The sequence below is a fragment of the Hyperolius riggenbachi genome, chromosome 8 (assembly GCF_040937935.1).
Source record: "Hyperolius riggenbachi isolate aHypRig1 chromosome 8, aHypRig1.pri, whole genome shotgun sequence".
NCBI lineage: Eukaryota > Metazoa > Chordata > Amphibia > Anura > Hyperoliidae > Hyperolius > Hyperolius riggenbachi.
The window spans coordinates 65,674,512-65,692,506 of NC_090653.1; the positions used below are offsets into that span (position 1 = coordinate 65,674,512).

The 17,995-nt window shown below is 43.9% G+C and overlaps 1 protein-coding gene across 4 annotated transcripts in view; it reads left to right on the plus strand.

The window, feature by feature from the left end:
* RASGRP4 (RAS guanyl releasing protein 4) overlaps positions 1-17,995 on the plus strand; it is a 93,365-nt gene that overhangs the window by 40,424 nt on the left and 34,946 nt on the right. For all 4 annotated transcript variants that reach the window (XM_068250564.1, XM_068250562.1, XM_068250563.1 and 1 more), the window contains exons 7-9: positions 2,976-3,149; positions 9,800-9,916; positions 15,402-15,677. In XM_068250564.1, the coding sequence (XP_068106665.1) occupies positions 2,976-3,149; positions 9,800-9,916; positions 15,402-15,677 (567 nt within the window). The remainder of the gene's footprint in view (positions 1-2,975; positions 3,150-9,799; positions 9,917-15,401; positions 15,678-17,995) is intronic.

A 17,995-nucleotide genomic window follows, 5' to 3' on the forward strand; every position in this document is an offset into this window, starting at 1 on the left:
TGACCTCAGTATAAAGATCTGCTTCCTGCAGGGCTCCTTGGGCTATCATAGCTTCAGTTTAAGCCTGTCTTGCTGTTGCTTCAGCCCCAGATCGTGTTTCTTGTTCTAAAGATACTTTGCTGGTCTTGCATCATATATTGGTTCATTGCCAATATATATGCATACCAGCACGTTTATTATTTTCCTTGTATTCGTGTTGCGTTGATACATCAGTGCCGCTGATGTATACGTACACAAACTGTTTATATCCTGTGTTCAGTTAGTCAGCTTTCCAGCACGTTTTGGTAGTTTGGGCGTATCGTGATCACCCGTGCTGAGTTAGTTATCCTGCTCCTGGTTCTGTTTGTGGATTGCGTTCATCTCTGCGCAGAGATAGCGAATCCTTCTGAGTCCTGTTCCCTGTATTGCTCCAGTCCTAGTCAGTGTTCCTGCTTATGTCATATATCGGTTCATTGCCGATATATACATATGTTAGTCAGACGTTACAAATAGTTTCATTGATGGCTGTAATTGTAATACGCTAGGAAAACATACTTATTGTATTTTTGTCTGTGTTACGTTCATCTATCTTGATCCTGCTATTTCCTGCCTATCCTGTCCTGTCTTTGTGAGGCACGCCATCGCTGCAAACGCATTGGCTGCCTCATTCCAATCTGTCTTGTTGTGGACGCTTGCTGTCACTAAGTAGAAGCTGGTTAAGCAAGCAAGTTAAGAAGGTGGTCCTGAGCAAAAACTATTGGTAGATTTGGGGGTAAGCTTACCTAGAAAGCTTATTATTAAAAAATGGAAAAATCCAGAACCACTCTCCCTTGGAGAATGGAAAAAGGATATTATAGCATTTCTAAATAATAGAGTTTGGATAGGAGAAGATGATGTGACTGAAAGGTCTAATGCTACTTGTTGGGTTGTTATGAAACAGATTTGGGAGAAGAGTGTTGTCTGACTTCCGTATACCTCTTTGTTTTTGTAAGGAGGAGGAGAGGACCTAGAAGTGTCTGAGTTTTTTGGGGGGAAGTATATGGAGGATGTGTGAGGTATGTATGGGGTGTGGTAGGTGGGATGTCTGAGTGAACAGTAATCTGTCATTACGTTGTATTGTTTTACTATATTTCTAATAATTTTCTAATTCAAATAAGATTACTAAATAAAAGATATGGCAAACCATGATGCAACCAATTACCCAACAAGGGAAGGTGCTGATGAAGCCAAGTTCTGGTTGGGATATGGCGTATTATCGCTGCTGAGAGTTTGCAAAAAAAAAGAAGCTAGTTAAGCAAGCGTTCATTCTGTCTACTTGTCCTGATCTCCTCAGTTCTGGTTTATGCGCTCAGCGCTACTTTGCGCTGAGACGTTATCATGAAAGTATTGTTTGTGGCCGTTCGGATCTGCACCGGCTCTGTGCGCCACATTCTCCTATTGGAGTCAGTCCTCCCCTCCACTATACTAGGGATAGCCTGTTTCCTTGTGCTAGTGTGTGTACCTCCTTCACGTCAGCTTATGTGTTGCATGCTGACTGTGGAGAATACACCACCAAGCGTGACAGTCTGTGTTTGCGATACCCTGTGTCAGCACTCAGACCTAGTCAGTTCCCGTGTGACAATCCGGCAGGACCCCGGCTCTTGTTACACTTAGCCAGTCTTGTATTTGATATTGCGTGATATACTGGTTTATCGCCAGTATATATGCATATTGAACTGTATTGATTTCCTGTGTATGATTCTGTGCCTGTCTTGACCATCCTTCTGTTTTCTGATTCTGTACTTTGCCAGCCCATACCGTTATCGACTATTGGCTTGGTTTCTGACTATTCTCTCGTCTCATGTTTCTGTACTGTTGCCGCCTGATCTGTTGCCGAACCTCTATTTGTCTGACCTTTCTCCCTTCAGTGGAACGTCTCCCACTGTAGGGTACTATCTGAGGCTTGCCTCTCTGAGACGCCCGCCCTAGCAGACCGTTACTGCCAGAGGCCAAGATTCCTTCACTGCTTCCTTGGAGGATCTCACACACAGGGTTCCCATTCAGAGGTAACCACACCTCTGAGGAATTACCAGGTGGTGGACATTTCCACAAATTAGTGTATTTATTCTGCATTTGTATTTTGTTTTGTTGCACTGTTCCTGTGTACACTCCCTTTTTTGATCTGCCCGCATTATTGGCAATTCTGCAGATTGCTATATAATCGGGTCAATCCTTGTATTATTGGTGATTTTGCGGATCACCAATAATCAAGGCTCTGGGTGTGACACTGATCTTCTCCGATTGTTTACACTGGGGAATGATAATTTATCAACAAGAAAAGTAATAGTGATTTTAACTTTTGGATTGCCTGATTAGCATCTTTATTACTTGTTTACCAGATAAAAATAAATAAATGATTTTTTATTTTATGCCCGACAGTTACTCTTTAAAGGAAATTAAATATGGTAGCCTCTATATCCCCCTTACGTCAGGTGTATTTTAATGACTGAAAAACAAAGGGGGGGGGGGGGAGAGACTGACTGTCGAAGAGCACAGGTAAAGCTTTCTAATAATTTGGGCTTTTGGAGGACATGTCTAGATCGGCTTTAAGTTCTGGATGTTCACTAAGGGCCCTTTTCCACTACAGCGTTTGCGATGGCTGAATCGCAAAACCGCAAACCGCTAGTGATTTTACAAATCGCTACAGTTTGCTTTTAACATAGGAATCGCGGTAGGTCATTTCCACTACCGCGATTCGTTTTTGACCTGATCGCGATCGCGCGTCGGAGCGATTATTGCCGCGATTTTGCTATGCAGTGCTTAGCATAGCAAAATCGCGGCCGCAAACGTCGGGAAATCGCCGGTCATTTTTTACATTTTGCGATTCAGCAATCGCTAGCGTTCAGCGCGAACGCTAGCGACTGCTAATGGAAAAGGGCCCTTAGTAGCATCGTGGTCCAATGACACAATGTCCATGCTGAGCCTGTGCTGTAATCTGACTGCATCTTCTGTTTCAGCATTTAGATTATCGAAACTACACTCGGCAGAGACCTCTTAGAGAAATCCCTCGTCTGGAGCGCTCAGTCTCTCTGTGTAACAGCATTTCCCAGTGGGTGCAGCTCACGATCCTCAACCGGCCGACTCCACAGCAGAGAGCTGAGGTCTTCACCAAGTTCATCCAAGTCACCCAGGTGAGACCCGAGTACCAACCACCACCTGCACTCCACCAACCCCCACCTCCATTCCACCAATCACAGAGCTTGCAAAACACACTTGCAGCTATTGCACTGAGCAATTGAGTCCATTTTTGTTGAGATGTGAGCAAGCCCTTCAGTTCAGCTCTACACATTGCTAGGATGGCAAGTGTTATTTCAGCTTGCCTAATTAAAGGAACACTATTGATCACCATGTTTTTTCAATTGAGATAGGAATTGTTTGGGAAGTGCTGTTAAGTACTGGTGTATACATTTCACTGGCAACCTCTTTGTTTACTGTTATCAAATACTTTCACGCTTTACTGACACCAAAACTGATGGCAGAATGAGCCATGGGGGAGAGGGAATTCCCCTCACACTCCATCAGTTAACCCTGTGTGTAGCTCTGTGTGTGAGAGAAAGCTCTCTCCTGTGTCTCTGACTAAAGTGTCTGAAGAGAGCAGAGGAAATGTAACTTGTTATAAACATTTGTAATTTTCTGTGACACCACAGCTTTTCATACTTTTTTTTTTTTTTTTTTTTTTGCTTTCAGAAAAAAATACTCTGTCTGATGTGCAACACAAACTGTGCATTGAAGCAGACACCCCTTCTGCAATTGATTTGTCCCAATATAGCTAAATCCTACACTCAATAAATTAAAGCTTTTGCCTCTGATGTTTACTATGAAAAGTAGGAAAATGTTAACACTGCTACTTAGACATTATTTGTACTTTGTCATTTTAGAACACTTGGGTATTGATAAGAGTTCCTTTTTAAAGGACAACTGAAGCGAGAAGAATATGGAGGCTGCCATATTTATTTCCTTTTAAGCAATACCAGTTGCCTGGCAGCCCTGCTGATCTATTTTTGCTGCAGTGGTGTCTGAATAACACCAGAAACAAGCATGCAGCTAATCTTGTCAGATCTGACAATGTCAGACACCTGATCTGCATATGGTTGTTTAGGGTCTGTAGCTAAAAGTATTACAATCAGAGGTTCAGCAAGATAGCCAGGCAACTGGTATTGCCTAAAAGGAAATCTACTGTATTTGGCAGCCTCCATATGCATTTCACTTCAGTTGTCGTAACCTTTTGAGGACCATGGGCTTAAACCCCCCCCCCCCCCCCCTAAAGACCAGGCTATTTTTGTCAAAATAGGATAGGCCACTGCAGCTTTAAGGCCAAGCTGCAGGGCCGCACAACACAGCACACAAGTGATTTCCCCCCCCCCCCCTTTTTCCACACCAACAGAGCTCTCTGTTGGTAGGGTCTGAAAGCCCAGCACAGACCCCCAACCCAGATCGCAGCGCTGTACAATGTAATTAGACGGCAGTTTCGCCATCTAACAGTCTCCCGATCGGCGATCCGCCTACCAACAGGAGATGCGTGATCTCCTGCATTGCGAGACCCAAGGACCTTACGCCGATCGGCATTAGGCGGTCCTGGGGCTGCCTCCGCGGCCACCCCCATCGGCGTGACGCGGTCGACAAGCAGATAAGCCCAGGTTCAGGCACACTGTATATAATAAGTACACCGTATAATTTTTTTATAGTAAACTACAAGGGACCTTGCCAAGTAGTTTATTATATCAGAATTTGTCATACAGCAAGCTCACCTGTATATTTTGTTGTATGGTAGGTACGGATAATCTTTCATGGTTACCAGTGAAAAATGTTGAAGGAAAAAGGAAACTGCTGCCTCAGTTTAAAGTGTTCCACTCCTCCCCAACATTCATCAGCTGCTAGTTTGTAAATTCCTAAATGTTTAGTAAAGAGTCAACTTACCACTTTTGGGTCTATGGAGGGGAGGCAAGGAGATGATTTGCAAATATGCTCCCCAACCATGCTAAAGTGAGGCATTGTAAACTCCTCCTCCTTTTTGCTCTCTCTGTAGAACAGAACATGCTGCCTGACAATGAGCAGAGCAACATGTCTGCCCCATTCATACAGTTAGGACTACAGACGGTCAGAGAGGTACTTATTTATGCAGCTTCCATGCTCATTACCAGCAAATTATATGCAGCTTGGAATTGGGCTAATCAATATCATCAAAGTGCAGTCCCAAGCTGCATTCAGTTGGCATTTAATTCGTTGTGCTGGATTTACCATAAGGCACTGTAAGCTTGTGCCTATAGGCGCCTGATGATGGAAAGGCGCTCCATTCCCCTCCCCAAGTGCCTCCCTCCCTCCTTCCTTATGCAGAATTCCAAGCAGAGTGTAAATGAGAGGTTACTCATCCTGCTCTCTACATTCCACTGACCAGATCTCCCTTCAGTCGGGGGCACCTCTAGCTACCTAATACATAACACTTGAGGACACCTCTAGCTACTTAATACCGAGGATCGCACTGGCTACATAATACTAAGGGGGACATGTACATGATGTGCCAGGGAGAAGTGACAGCTGGGCCAGCCAGCACACTTGTGGTGCATTTCGGTGGGTGTTCGTAGGTTTAGGAAGGGCGAAGTCTAGGGTGCCAGGACTTCTGTGCCTATAGTGTAGGCTCCTGTGATGTATGCAAACCAGAATGATCAGTTTGACCATCTCTAGCTAGGACTGGCCACATCTAGAGGTATATTACATTGCAATGTGTCTGCTTGCAGCCCATGATTAGCCACAACCATTGACAGTGTGACAGGGGCCTTATGCTGGGAATACAAGGTTCGTTTCTGCCGTGCGTTTCTCCTCTCGATCGTTTTTGCCGTTCGATTCAGCAGTCAATATTACCTTCAGCTCGTTTTGCTTATCTTTTTCTATTCACTTCTATCAGAAATCGAGCGGCGAAAGAGTCGAAAGGAAGATCAGACATGTCGGAAATTATCTATAGAACCATCTAATCGCCTAAAAAATGAACCCAGTGGCGTAGCTAAGGAGCTGTGGGCCCCGATGCAAGTATTACAATGGGGCCCCCCAAGCACTCTATACATAACAATTGATACGGCGCACCAAAACCTGCCAATGGCAACTACAGTGTCAGAGGTGCAAGAAGGGGATGGGGAACAGTTTGTTAATGATTACCACTATTCAAAGTATCTATAGAAGTGATTATTGTGAGCACAGGAGCAATAGAGAGCTAATTCTGTAGTTGAGGGAGGGCTCTACGGGGCCCCTCTGGCCCAAGGGCCCCGATGCGGTCGCAACCTCTGCAACCCCTATTGCTACGCCCCTGAATGAACCGTGTATTCCCAGCATTAGGTTTCCTTTAGATCAGAGTTCCCCAACCCTGTCCTCAAGCATACATTTGAAATCGGCGCCGGTAGACTTGGGCGCAGGATACAGCCAGTATATGGCTGATCCTGCTTCTGCACAAGTCCGGGCCGTATTAATTACTATTCCCCCTCCAGGCCGCCATGGATGGTGGGGAATGATATAATTCGGCTTCCAGCGATTGCTGGAGGCTGAATTATTGTGCTTTTTAAGCAACCTCGGCTCAGTCTTCTGATGGCGCCAACGTTACTCACTGAGCGCCGCTCAGTTGTGATTCCTATTGTAGCCTATGGTGGCGCCGGCTGCGCCCAAATCTAGCAGTGCCGAAAAGCACTGCTCCGGTGCTCAAGGCCCACCAACAGTCCATGTTTTGCAAAAAAAAAAAAAAACATTCACAGGTGAGGTAATTAGTGTCTCAGCAGAGCTGATTAACTACCTCTGAGGATTTCCACAAAACATGCACACCTGTTGGTGGGCATTAAGGACAGGGTTGGGGAACACTGCTTTAGATGATTGGTTTGCTTAGGGGGAAATTTCACTTTTGTTTGCTTTCCGTCTAAGGCCCCGTTCACACTTGAAATGGGGAGTGCTTTTTTTTTTCGCGATTAACATGGAAAAATCACTGGACAAAGTAGCGTTTTGGGAGCAATCGCGATTAGCGGTTCTATACATGCTAATCGTGATCGCTCCAGAACCGCCGTCTAAAGGCTGCAGGTAGCGCATTTGCGATTAAAGCAAAACGCCTGCGAGAGAACACTGCCATAGGATAACATGGGCTAAGCATTTTTAAAAAACGCTAGTGGTTACATTTTAGTGGTTAATACATTTTATTGCAGGTTTGACACTAGCAACAAAAGCCAAACACACCAAGTCAATTCGCATCATTTCCATCTCTGCAGCAGGCAAACTGAACACTCTTCCTGCCAGCCAACGTCTCCACCCCCTGCGGTGCCTCAGCATCTACACAACACAGGAGGCCAGACACAATCTATTGACCTGTCCCCAGATGTGCATGCTCTAACAATATGCCAATCAGATATAAACAGACTCTTCAAAAGACAAAACACTAGGAAAGCAGTGGGGCCAGACTCTGTCTCTGCGAAATGCCTGAAACTCTGTGCCGATCAATTAGCTCCTGTATTCAGACATATTCAAAGCATCTCTCGAACTCTCAATTGTTCCGGCCTGTTTTAAAAGCTCAACTATTGTACCAATCCCAAAAAATTCAAAACCTACATGTTTAAATGATTACAGGCCTGTTGCCCTGACATCATTGGTCATGAAAGCATTCGAAAAACTGTTAATGGCTTATCTGAAATCTATAACAGATCCCCTGCTGGACTCTGCAATTTGCCTACGGGCCTAATAGATCCGCAGATGATGCTGTGAACATGTGTATGCATTATGTACTACAGCATCTAGACACCCCAGGAACCTACACCAGGATTTTATTTATAGATTACAGCTCTGCATTTAATACCATAATGCCATCTCTGCTACACAGCAAGCTCTCCCAGCTACACATACCTGAATCCATCTGCAAATGGATAACCGATTTTCTAACCGATAGGAGACAGCGTGTTAGACTTGGTAAACACACATCAAGCTCTCTGACAGTCAGTACTGGTGCACCCCAGGGCTGTGTGCTTTCCCCACTGCTCTACTCACTGTACACCAATGACTGCATCTCCACAGATCCATCTGTTAAGGTTCTGAAGTTTGCAGATGACACAACAGTAGTTGGTCTCATACAAAACGGGGAGGAATCTGCATACAGGCATGTGGTGGGAAAGCTTTCCTCCTGGTGCAGCAGCAACAACTTGGAACTAAATGCTCTCAAAACCATGGAGATGAGAGTAGACTTTAGGAGATCTCCCCCCCCCCCCCCCAGCACCTCCCCTTAACCATAAATGGATCCACAATAACCCAGGTAGAGTCATTCAAGTTTCTTGGGTCCACAATCTCACACAACCTAAAATGGGATAACAATACGGCCACTATTGTCAAGAAAGCGCAACAGAGGATGTACCATCTACGGCAGCTGAAAAAGTTTGGCCTACCTCAAAATTTAATGGTGCAGTTCTACACTGCAATCATCGAATCCACCATAACATCATCTATGACTGTATGGTTCAGCTCCTGCTCAGCATTAGAAAAGGGGAGGCTGCAGCGCATCATCCGAACAGCGGAAAGGATAATTGGCTGTAGCTTACCTTCCCTGCAGGATCTTTACGCTAGCAGGTGCAGAAAGAGAGCAACCAAAATTGCCTCTGACCCCTCTCACCCAGCTCACTCCATCTTCCAGCGCATGCCTTCAGGAGTAAGATTCCGGTCAATCGCTACCAAAACCTCCAGACACAGGAACAGCTTTTTTTCCTCAAGCGGTAGCCATTTAATGCTGAACCACGTTAGAGCTGCTAGGACTTGATAGTAATCAGCGCAGAACTGTAAATGAACAATTCTCACATTGCTTACTGCCACTATACTTATAATGTCCTCGACTTGTAATATACACACTGTCTGTCCTTGTATTGTTTTTGTTTGTGCTTGTTAAGCAACTGCCAAGACAAATTCCTTGTAGGTGCAAACTTACTTGGCGAAATAAAATTGATTCTGATTCTGGTTTGCGGTGACCGGGAATCACGCAATTCCCGCTTAGTTGTGAACGAGCCCTTAATCTCTATATTCTGTACAGTCTATTGGTAACAGTTTTGTTTTTGTATTGCAGACACAGGGTGGTTTCCAGTGTTTTGTTTTCTTTGTGTGTGTGGGCTGGTGCACACCAGAGCGGTTGTGGAGCGTCTTTTAAAACGCTTGCAGGGGGAAAACCGCTTGGGTAATGAAAGTGAATGGGCTGGTGCACACCAGAGCGGGTCATTTTTTTCCACAAACGCAAACTATTAATGGAAAAAAAAATATTATAAAAATAAATATATGTTTAAAAAAACGGTTCTTTTCCGTTAGCCGGGCGCATCCTGTAGGTAGCGACAAAACTCCACCAGAGTTACATCTTTCCCTACTATCCATGGCGGCCTGGAGGGGGAATAGTATTTAGCACCACCTGCTGGATGCGCCTGGCTAACGGAGAAGTACCAAATAAACTAAACACTGGGGGAGCGATCAGATCCCACCAATAGAGAGCTCTGTTGTTGGGGAGAAAAGGGGGGGGGGAATCACTTGTGTGCTGTGTTGTGCGGCCCTGCAGCAAGGCCTTAAAGCTGCAGTGGCCAGTTTCAAGAAAAATGGCCTGGTCTTTAGGGGGGTTTAATACTGCAGTCCTCAAGTGGTTAAATACAATTTAAAATACAGCAGGATTTAGTGATGCCTCAAAGTCTTCTTTAAGGTTACATGAAGCTCCAAGGAAAATACAATGGGAACCACGTCGTCGCTCCACGCGGGTGTTTGTTTGGTTTTTTTCACATGTCATTTATTCATTTTACAGAAACTCAGAAAACTCCAGAACTTTAATACCCTGATGGCAATGATTGGAGGACTGTGTCACAGCGCCATCTCCAGGTTGAAGGAGACACATAGCTACCTGTCCCAAGATGTATTAAAGGTGAAGAAAACATTTTCCACCTGTTTTGCAAATGGAACCTGCTTTATTATGGTCACTAGTGGTGGTATTTTTTTTATTTATTTTTTTTAATTTAAAGTTTAGAGAGGAGTCGTTCGTCGCAAGAAAACAACCAGGATTCCCTGCCATGACAAATGACTCTGGGGGGGACACGCATGTCCCCGCCGGCTGCCAGTATTGTATAGGAGAGAGAGGGAGAGGGCAAGGGGGAGGAGAGAGAGACGAAGCCGCGGCTTCATCTGTTATATTGCCGCCGCCTTCATTTTAATTCAATTAACTCACTTTTTACAATACATTTGGCCGCAGCGAGACAGCCAGTAAAAACACAATACAATCGGTTACATTAACACTTTTGTTACGTGAACTATTAATGTAATTAGCGCCACCTGCCGGATGCGCCCGGCTAACGGGAAAGTACCACATTATGTTACAGATTAAGTTAAGCACTGGTCGCTGCTTGGATCTCTGATAGAGTCTTGGGGGATGAGCTTCCATTGCAGTAGGATGGGGAACACAGGAGACCACAAGTGATCTGGTCTTCTTATAAACTCAGTAACTAGGTGGCAACATTTTTGCAACCTTTGCCTGAATCGCACCAGAAACAAGCATGCAGCTAATCTTGTCAGACACCTGATGTGCTGCATGCTTGTTCAGGGTCTATGGTTAAAAGTATTAGAGGCAGAGGATAAACAGAATAGTCAAGCAACTGGTATTGCTTAAAAAGAAACACTGGTACATATGGCTGCCTCCATATCCACCTCCCGTCAGGTGTCCTTTAAACTGTGTTTTAGATTTTGGTACCTTATGTGATTGCTTTAAACCCCTAGAGAATGTGTGTCAGACTCAGACCTGAACTCAGAATGTCCTCACTGCTCTAAAAGATAAGCAACAGCATAATAACCTTAAAAGAAAAGCATTTCTCTGTTTTTTTTTTTTCAGCTGATACAAATCCTAAAATAAATCTGTACTGTTTCTACTTCCTGATTCATGGAAGCAGACATGTTAGCGGTTTATCTGCCGTGGCAGTCAGGTGACCCAGGGTAGAGATCAAATTACAACTTGTGATTAGACACAGATGAGGGGGAAGACAAGCTAAACTCTCTAAGTACACACATTTCTCTATGCTTTCTTTCTGTCCTGTGCAAGAGTTCAGGTCCACTATTGAAGATAGAATTCACACCCTCAGCCCTATAATTCTAAGGCCTGGGACCCACTAGAGCGCTTTCAGTGTTTTTGTAGCTCCAGTATTTTCAAAAACGCTTTGCTAATGTAAGTCTATGGTATTGGGATTGGGGCCAATCGTAATCGCAGGACATGCAGGATTTTGTGAGCGTTTGGGCTCCCGCTCAATACAATACCTAAGGGCCCATTCACACTAGAAATCGCTAAACGCTAATGCAAAACGCTGAGCGTTTTTCTGGCGTTTTTTTCCTAGCGATTTTTCACTGTATAGAGAGCGTTTTTCCAGCGATTAGCGTTTTGCGATTTTTAGTTCAATTCAAATACTTTTATTGAATCGCTAATCGCTCCAGAATCGCTCAGAAAACGCTGCATGCAACGCGTTTGTGTTTCAGCAAAACGCTAAACGCTTTGATGAGAACACTTCCATCCACTTTCATTGTGCACACGTTTTTCAAATCGCTAGCGATTTTCAGCAAAGCTAAAATCGCTCTGAAAACGCACAAAGTGTGAATGGACCCTAAATCGCCAGAAAACGCACCTCAGATCGCTTACACAAAGCGATAGCGATATCCCTTTGCTATTTGTAGTGGGTCCCTGTCCTAACCGTTTGTTAAAAAATGTTTTATATAAGTTCCTATGTACCTAAATAGATCTTAGACGAAACATCGCTGCTATGCAATGGACACTACTGTTAATCACTCCCTTAACTACTTCTTGTTTTATGACTTTACGGGAAATTTTGAGGAGAGTCTGTGAGACAAGTAAGACAAGACCGAGGGTTGTGACAACAAAAGGCAGAATAATATTTAAGGGGTCTGATATGTGTCAGGGAGTGAGTCACAGCCAGCTTCTTGCTGCAGAGACTTATGGGAAATGAAGATTGCTACCATGGTCCGCCACATTATCTCATTCTAAGAATTTTACCACAGTACCTCACCACAAGAACGAACAAGGTGATTTCTTCACCACTCATTCCGTGGTTTCACCCTCCTGCATCAGCACAGGAAATAGAGTAGCGAGAGGCTGAAGCTTGTTAACCTCCTCATGTCTAATATGAACAACCCGCTGAAATTGCAGAAAGTGCAACACATTTGTGTGAGGTGATATGAGTGCAGCAACATATCTTACAGAGGGTTAACCTTTCACTGAACCAGTAATATTCATTACTGCCATAATCTGCTCTGCCCACATTAGTCTTGGGCCCGGTTCACACTGAACAAAAAAAAAACGGTTTAGCGGACCGTAACGGAATGGACCCTAATGGAGGTGGATGGATCCTATTGACATAGGATCCAATGGACCGCAAGTTTTTTATTTTTTTCTTATTTTTCTAGACCGACCGATGCATCAAATTGACCGCCCAATAACAGAACGAAGGGTCACAACTGGAAATCTGAGCCTTTTAAAAACTGATCCATACCACGGATCAATTTTTACACAGATGAGTTTTCCATCTGTGCCAGTGTGAACCGGGCCTTAAAGAGGAACGGCCTTGAAAATCTTAACATTTAAAACGCATACAAATAAATACATTTCTCCTAGAGTAAAATGAGCCATAAGGGCTGGTGCACACCGAGCGGCTTTTTCAGCGTTTCTGCAGCCGCTTGCGGCTGCGGATCCGCTTGGTCAATGTATCTCAATGGGGTGGTGCACACCAGAGCAGGAGGCGTTTTGCAGAAACGAAAAATGCCGGGGTGAGGCATTTTTTGGATTGCGGGTGCGTTTCTGCCTCAATGTTAAGTATAGGAAAAACGCAAACCACTCTGAAAAACGGCACTTCAGAGCGGCTTTGCCGGCGTTTTTGTTACAGAAGCTGTTCAGTAACAGCTTTACTGTAACAGTATATGAAATCTACTATACTGAAAACCGCAGCAGCAATCCGCAAAACGCCATAGAAAAATAAAAAAAAGCGTTTCAAAATCTGCTAGCATTTTGCGGATCTGCTAGCGGTTTTTGGTGTGCACCGGGCCTTAATTAGTTTACTTTTCTCCTATGTTGCTGTCACTTACAGTCAGTAGTAGAAATCTGACATTACTGACAGATTTTGGACTAGCCCATCTTCTCATAGGTGAGTTCTCAGGGTTTTCTTTATTTTTAAAAGCATTTAGTGAATGGCAGTTGCTCCGTCCAACTGCCAAAATAGTGTACAGCAAGCAGGGAGGCTGGCCACCATCTTTGTATTAATCATTTTCATGGAGAGTCTTTATAATAAATAAAGGCCATTCTGAGAACCCCCTATAGAGAGATGGACTAGCCCAAAATCTGTTAGTAATGTCAGATTTCTACTACTTACTGTAAATGCCAGCAATATAGGAGCACGTTGCCTCCTGATCCTCTGCCTTTAATACTTTTTAGCCATAGACCCTGAACAAGCATGCAGATCAGTCGTTGTGACTCAAGTCTGACTGGATTAGACACATGCTTGTTTCAGTTGTGTGATTCAGACACTACTGCAGTCAAAGATTAGCAGGATAGCCAGGCAACTGGTATTGATTAAAGTAAATAAATATGGCAACCTCCATTCCACTGTCACCTCTGGTTCTCTTTAAGGGGAACTCGCAGATGAATCAAATGGGGCCATATGTTTAAAGATCTTGTGTCATATTCATGATCAAGGCTCCATTCCTAGTTGAAATCTGTTACTTGAATCCTCTTTACAATAAAATTTAGCACGGATACATTTGGTGGGTTGAATAAGACTTATGACATTTTCAGGCTTATTTCTGCGCCTTTCTTCTTGGAAAAGTGACCACTCCGTGCCTAAATTACAGCTGTAGTGCCACTTTCACACAATTCACTAAAAAATGATGTGTTTTTAAAAGGAACCTGAGGTGTGATGTCTATGGAAGCTGCCATATTCATTTCCTTTTAAACAATACCAGTTGCCTGGCAGCCCTGCTGATCTTTCTGGTCAGTAGCGTTTAAATCGTACAAACAAGCATGCAGCTAATCTTGTCAGATTTGTCATAGACATCTGGTTTTCATGCTTGTTCAGGGTCTATGGCTTAAAGTATTAGAGGCAGGGGATTAGCAGGACAGCCAGGCAATGTGCATTGTTTAAAAGGAAATAAACATGCCAGCCTCCATATCTTTCTCACCTCCGCTTCCCTTTAACTTTTCTTAGCAATGCATTGTAAAAAAATCTTTCAGTTAACCTCCTCGGCAGTAACCCCGTGTGTGACACGGGGTAAGCCGCCGGAGGGTGCCGCTCAGGCCCTGCTGGGCCGATTTACATATTTTTTTTTTTCAAACCCGCAGCTAGCACTTTGCTAGCTGCGTGTTTGGTCTGATCGCCGCCAATGTACCGCTACCCGCCGCGGAAACAGGACCCCCCCCCCCGCATATCCCTTGTGCAGCCTGGCCAATCGCCGCCAGGCTGCGCTACTGGGGGAATCGGGACTCCCTGTGACGTCACGACGTCGATGACGTCACGACGTTCGTCGCCATGGTGACGGGAAGCCCTCAAGGAAATCCCGTTCAGAACGGGATTTCCTTATGGGCAAGCAGCGCCGGCGGCGATCGGAGGGGACGGGCGGACGCCGCGGGGAGGGGGGGAAGCATGTAGCTTGCGCTAGGCTAGCTACATGCTAAAAAAAAAAAACTGTGAAAAAAACCCTCCCGCGGCTGCGCAGCCGTGGGAATTATACCGCCAGGGGGGTTAAAGTGGACCTGAACATAGGACAGAATGAAAACCTAGAGAAATGCACCACCCTGTATGTTTTTTTTTTTGTTTGTTTGTTTGTTTTTTTGTTTTTTTTTAGAGAGTTTAGCCTGTCTAATAAACCCTCTTCTGTGACTAATCACAACTGTAATTTGATCTCTCAGCTGAGTCATCTGGCTGCCTTGACAGAGCAGCTAATTTGTAAACGCAGGATGTTAACCATGTGTCTGCTTCCATGAAAGCAGGAAGTAGACACACTGCAGATGTATTGCAGGATTTGTATGAGCTGTAACAAATGTTTTTTTAAAGGTTATTATGCTATTGCTTATCTTTTTAGAGCAGAGAGGACGTTCTTAGGTCAGGTCCGTTTTTAAAATGAGTATAATGTGAACTGGGCCATAGAGAAACATGGATCTCAAACTGACAGTAACTGATATAGAGTAAAAGGACCCTTTAGGGTCTCTGTAAGGCAAGTGAAGGGAATTCTCCTCTAGGCCCCAATAGGCTGAATAATGGGAGTCTATCATGTTTGTATTGTCTGGCAAGGAATGGTAGCACCTTGTTCTAGTTTGGGATATTGTAGGAAGCCTCTAGGTTGACTCTGTGTTGTATTTCCATGCGCAGACACTGAGTGAGATGACAGAACTCCTGTCCTCAAGCAGCAACTACAGCACCTATCGGAGGGTGTATAATGAATGCGGAGGCTTCAAAATCCCGATTCTTGGGGTTCAGCTAAAGGACCTGGTTTCTCTTAATGAAGCTTTACCTGACCACCTGGACAATGGGAAGATCAATGTCAGCAAACTACAGAGTCTGTATCAGCACATCCTGGAGCTGCGGCAGCTGCAGAAAGCCACTCCGCCATTCAAGGCCAACAAGGATGTGATACTGCTGCTCACGGTGAGTTGTAGATCTGATATACAGTATACTGCTGCTATTGTGCGTGTGCGTGTGTCTGTGTGCGTGTGTCTGTGTGCGTGTCTGTGTGCGTGTGTCTGTGTTCGTGTCTGTGTTCGTGTCTGTGTGCGTGTCTGTGTGCGTGTCTGTGTGCTTGTCTGTGTGCGTGTCTGTGTCTGTGTTCGTGTCTGTGTTCGTGTCTGTGTTCGTGTCTGTGTGCGTGTCTGTGTGCGTGTCTGTGTGCGTGTCTGTGTTCGTGTCTGTGTTCGTGTCTGTGTGCGTGTCTGTGTGCGTGTCTGTGTTCGTGTCTGTGTGCTTGTCTGTGTGCGTGTCTGTGTCTGTGTCTGTGTTCGTGTCTGTATGCTTGTCTGTGTGCGTGTCTGTGTCTGTGTGCGTGTCTGTGTGCGTGTCTGTGTGCGTGTCTGTGTGCGTGTCTGTGTGCTTGTCTGTGTGCGTGTCTGTGTTCGTGTCTGTGTTCGTGTCTGTGTTCGTGTCTGTGTGCGTGTCTGTGTGCGTGTCTGTGTTCGTGTCTGTGTTCGTGTCTGTGTGCTTGTCTGTGTTCGTGTCTGTGTGCTTGTCTGTGTTCTTGTCTGTGTTCGTGTCTGTGTGCGTGTCTGTGTGCGTGTCTGTGTGCGTGTCTGTGTTCGTGTCTGTGTTCGTGTCTGTGTGCTTGTCTGTGTGCTTGTCTGTGTCTGTGTCTGTGTGCGTGTCTGTGTGTGTGTCTGTGTGTGTGTGTGTCTCTGTGTGTGTGCGTGCGTGCATGTGGTATATGGTAACAGTTCTTCTCATGAGATGAGGCTAGCTCTATTCATTTTTATTTCCTCCTGTAAAACCTGCTACAGTGTGTTTTAATCATGATTGGCCAATCGCTGACCATTTTTGGATATTGAATACTATGAGCAGATTGTGTAGCTAAACCCTCATAGTACATGGAGGTGGTAAAATTGCTGAGTGATTTGCCAATCATGATTGAAAGTGTGTACCAAGCTAAAGTCACAGCCACGTCAGAAAGAGTAATTTATAGTTCATTTGCTCTGAGACCAATACAAATGGACATCTAATTTGGACATGAATTTTAATCTTTAAAAAAATTTTTTGATAGTGGTCCTTTAACCACTTCCCTACCACAGGTTTTTTCTCTTAAAAACCAGAGCATTTGTCACCTGTCTGCACTCCTCCCAATCATTCCCCAATAATTGTATCACTACTAATCACAACTAAATGATCTATATCTTGTTTTTTTCGCCACCAATTAGGCTTTTTGGTGGTGGTATTTGTTTTTAGTAATTACTTCATTTTCTATGCATTTTAAAGGGAAAAAGAGAAAAAAAAAAAAAAAATACACTATTTCTCAATTTCCATCCACTATAGTTTTAAAATAAACAATGTTACCATAGGTAAAGCCCACACATTTAATTGTCTAATTTGTCCTGGTTATTCCAACATTTAAATTATGTTCCTAGTACAATGTATGGCGACAATATATTATTTGGAAATCAAGATGTATTTTTCCATTTTGTGTTTTTTGTTTTCTCATTGTACTCTATTAGTTATTACAAGCTCTTATTTGCAAAGTTAACAGTAATACACCCTCATGGCATACATATTTATAAAGCCGAGTCCCTGAGGTAACTTTTTGGTATTCTCTTTTCAATTCTGTCCCTTTTTTTTTTTTTACAAGTATTTTATTTTGGAACACAGTATAGGAAAACAACAATTTTATTACTTTTGATTCAGTTTGTGACTAAAAAGAATTCACATGACATATGCCTCAGCCATAATATGTCCCAAATTATATTCTCTTGCTTGTCACGGTTAAAATGATATATCATATACACAGTTAGATAACTTCTTGGGCACACGGCACACTGTTAACTACAAGTAGCACCATTGGATTTTTCAAGGCCATTTTTTGCATCAAAAGTAATACAGCCTTTCTTTGTTAGCAAAGCCCCTGGAGTCTCAGAACATTCTATACAGGTCACAAATGTCACCATTCTGAAAACTAGAGACCCAGGCCTACTCAGATATACATATTGTGTAACAGTTTGACAAATCTGGTTTTGCTAAAATTGCATCATAACTTTGAAAATGCTATTTTTTTACAGTTGTTTTCACTTCGGGGCAAAAAAAAAATGCATATAACATAGGCCTCAACAATAATACACCCCAAATTCTATTCTCTTGCTTGTCACGGTTAAAATGATATATCATATACACAGTTAGATAACTTCTTGGGCACACGGCACACTGTTAACTACAAGTAGCACCATTGGATTTTTCAAGGCCATTTTTTGCATCAAAAGTAATACAGCCTTTCT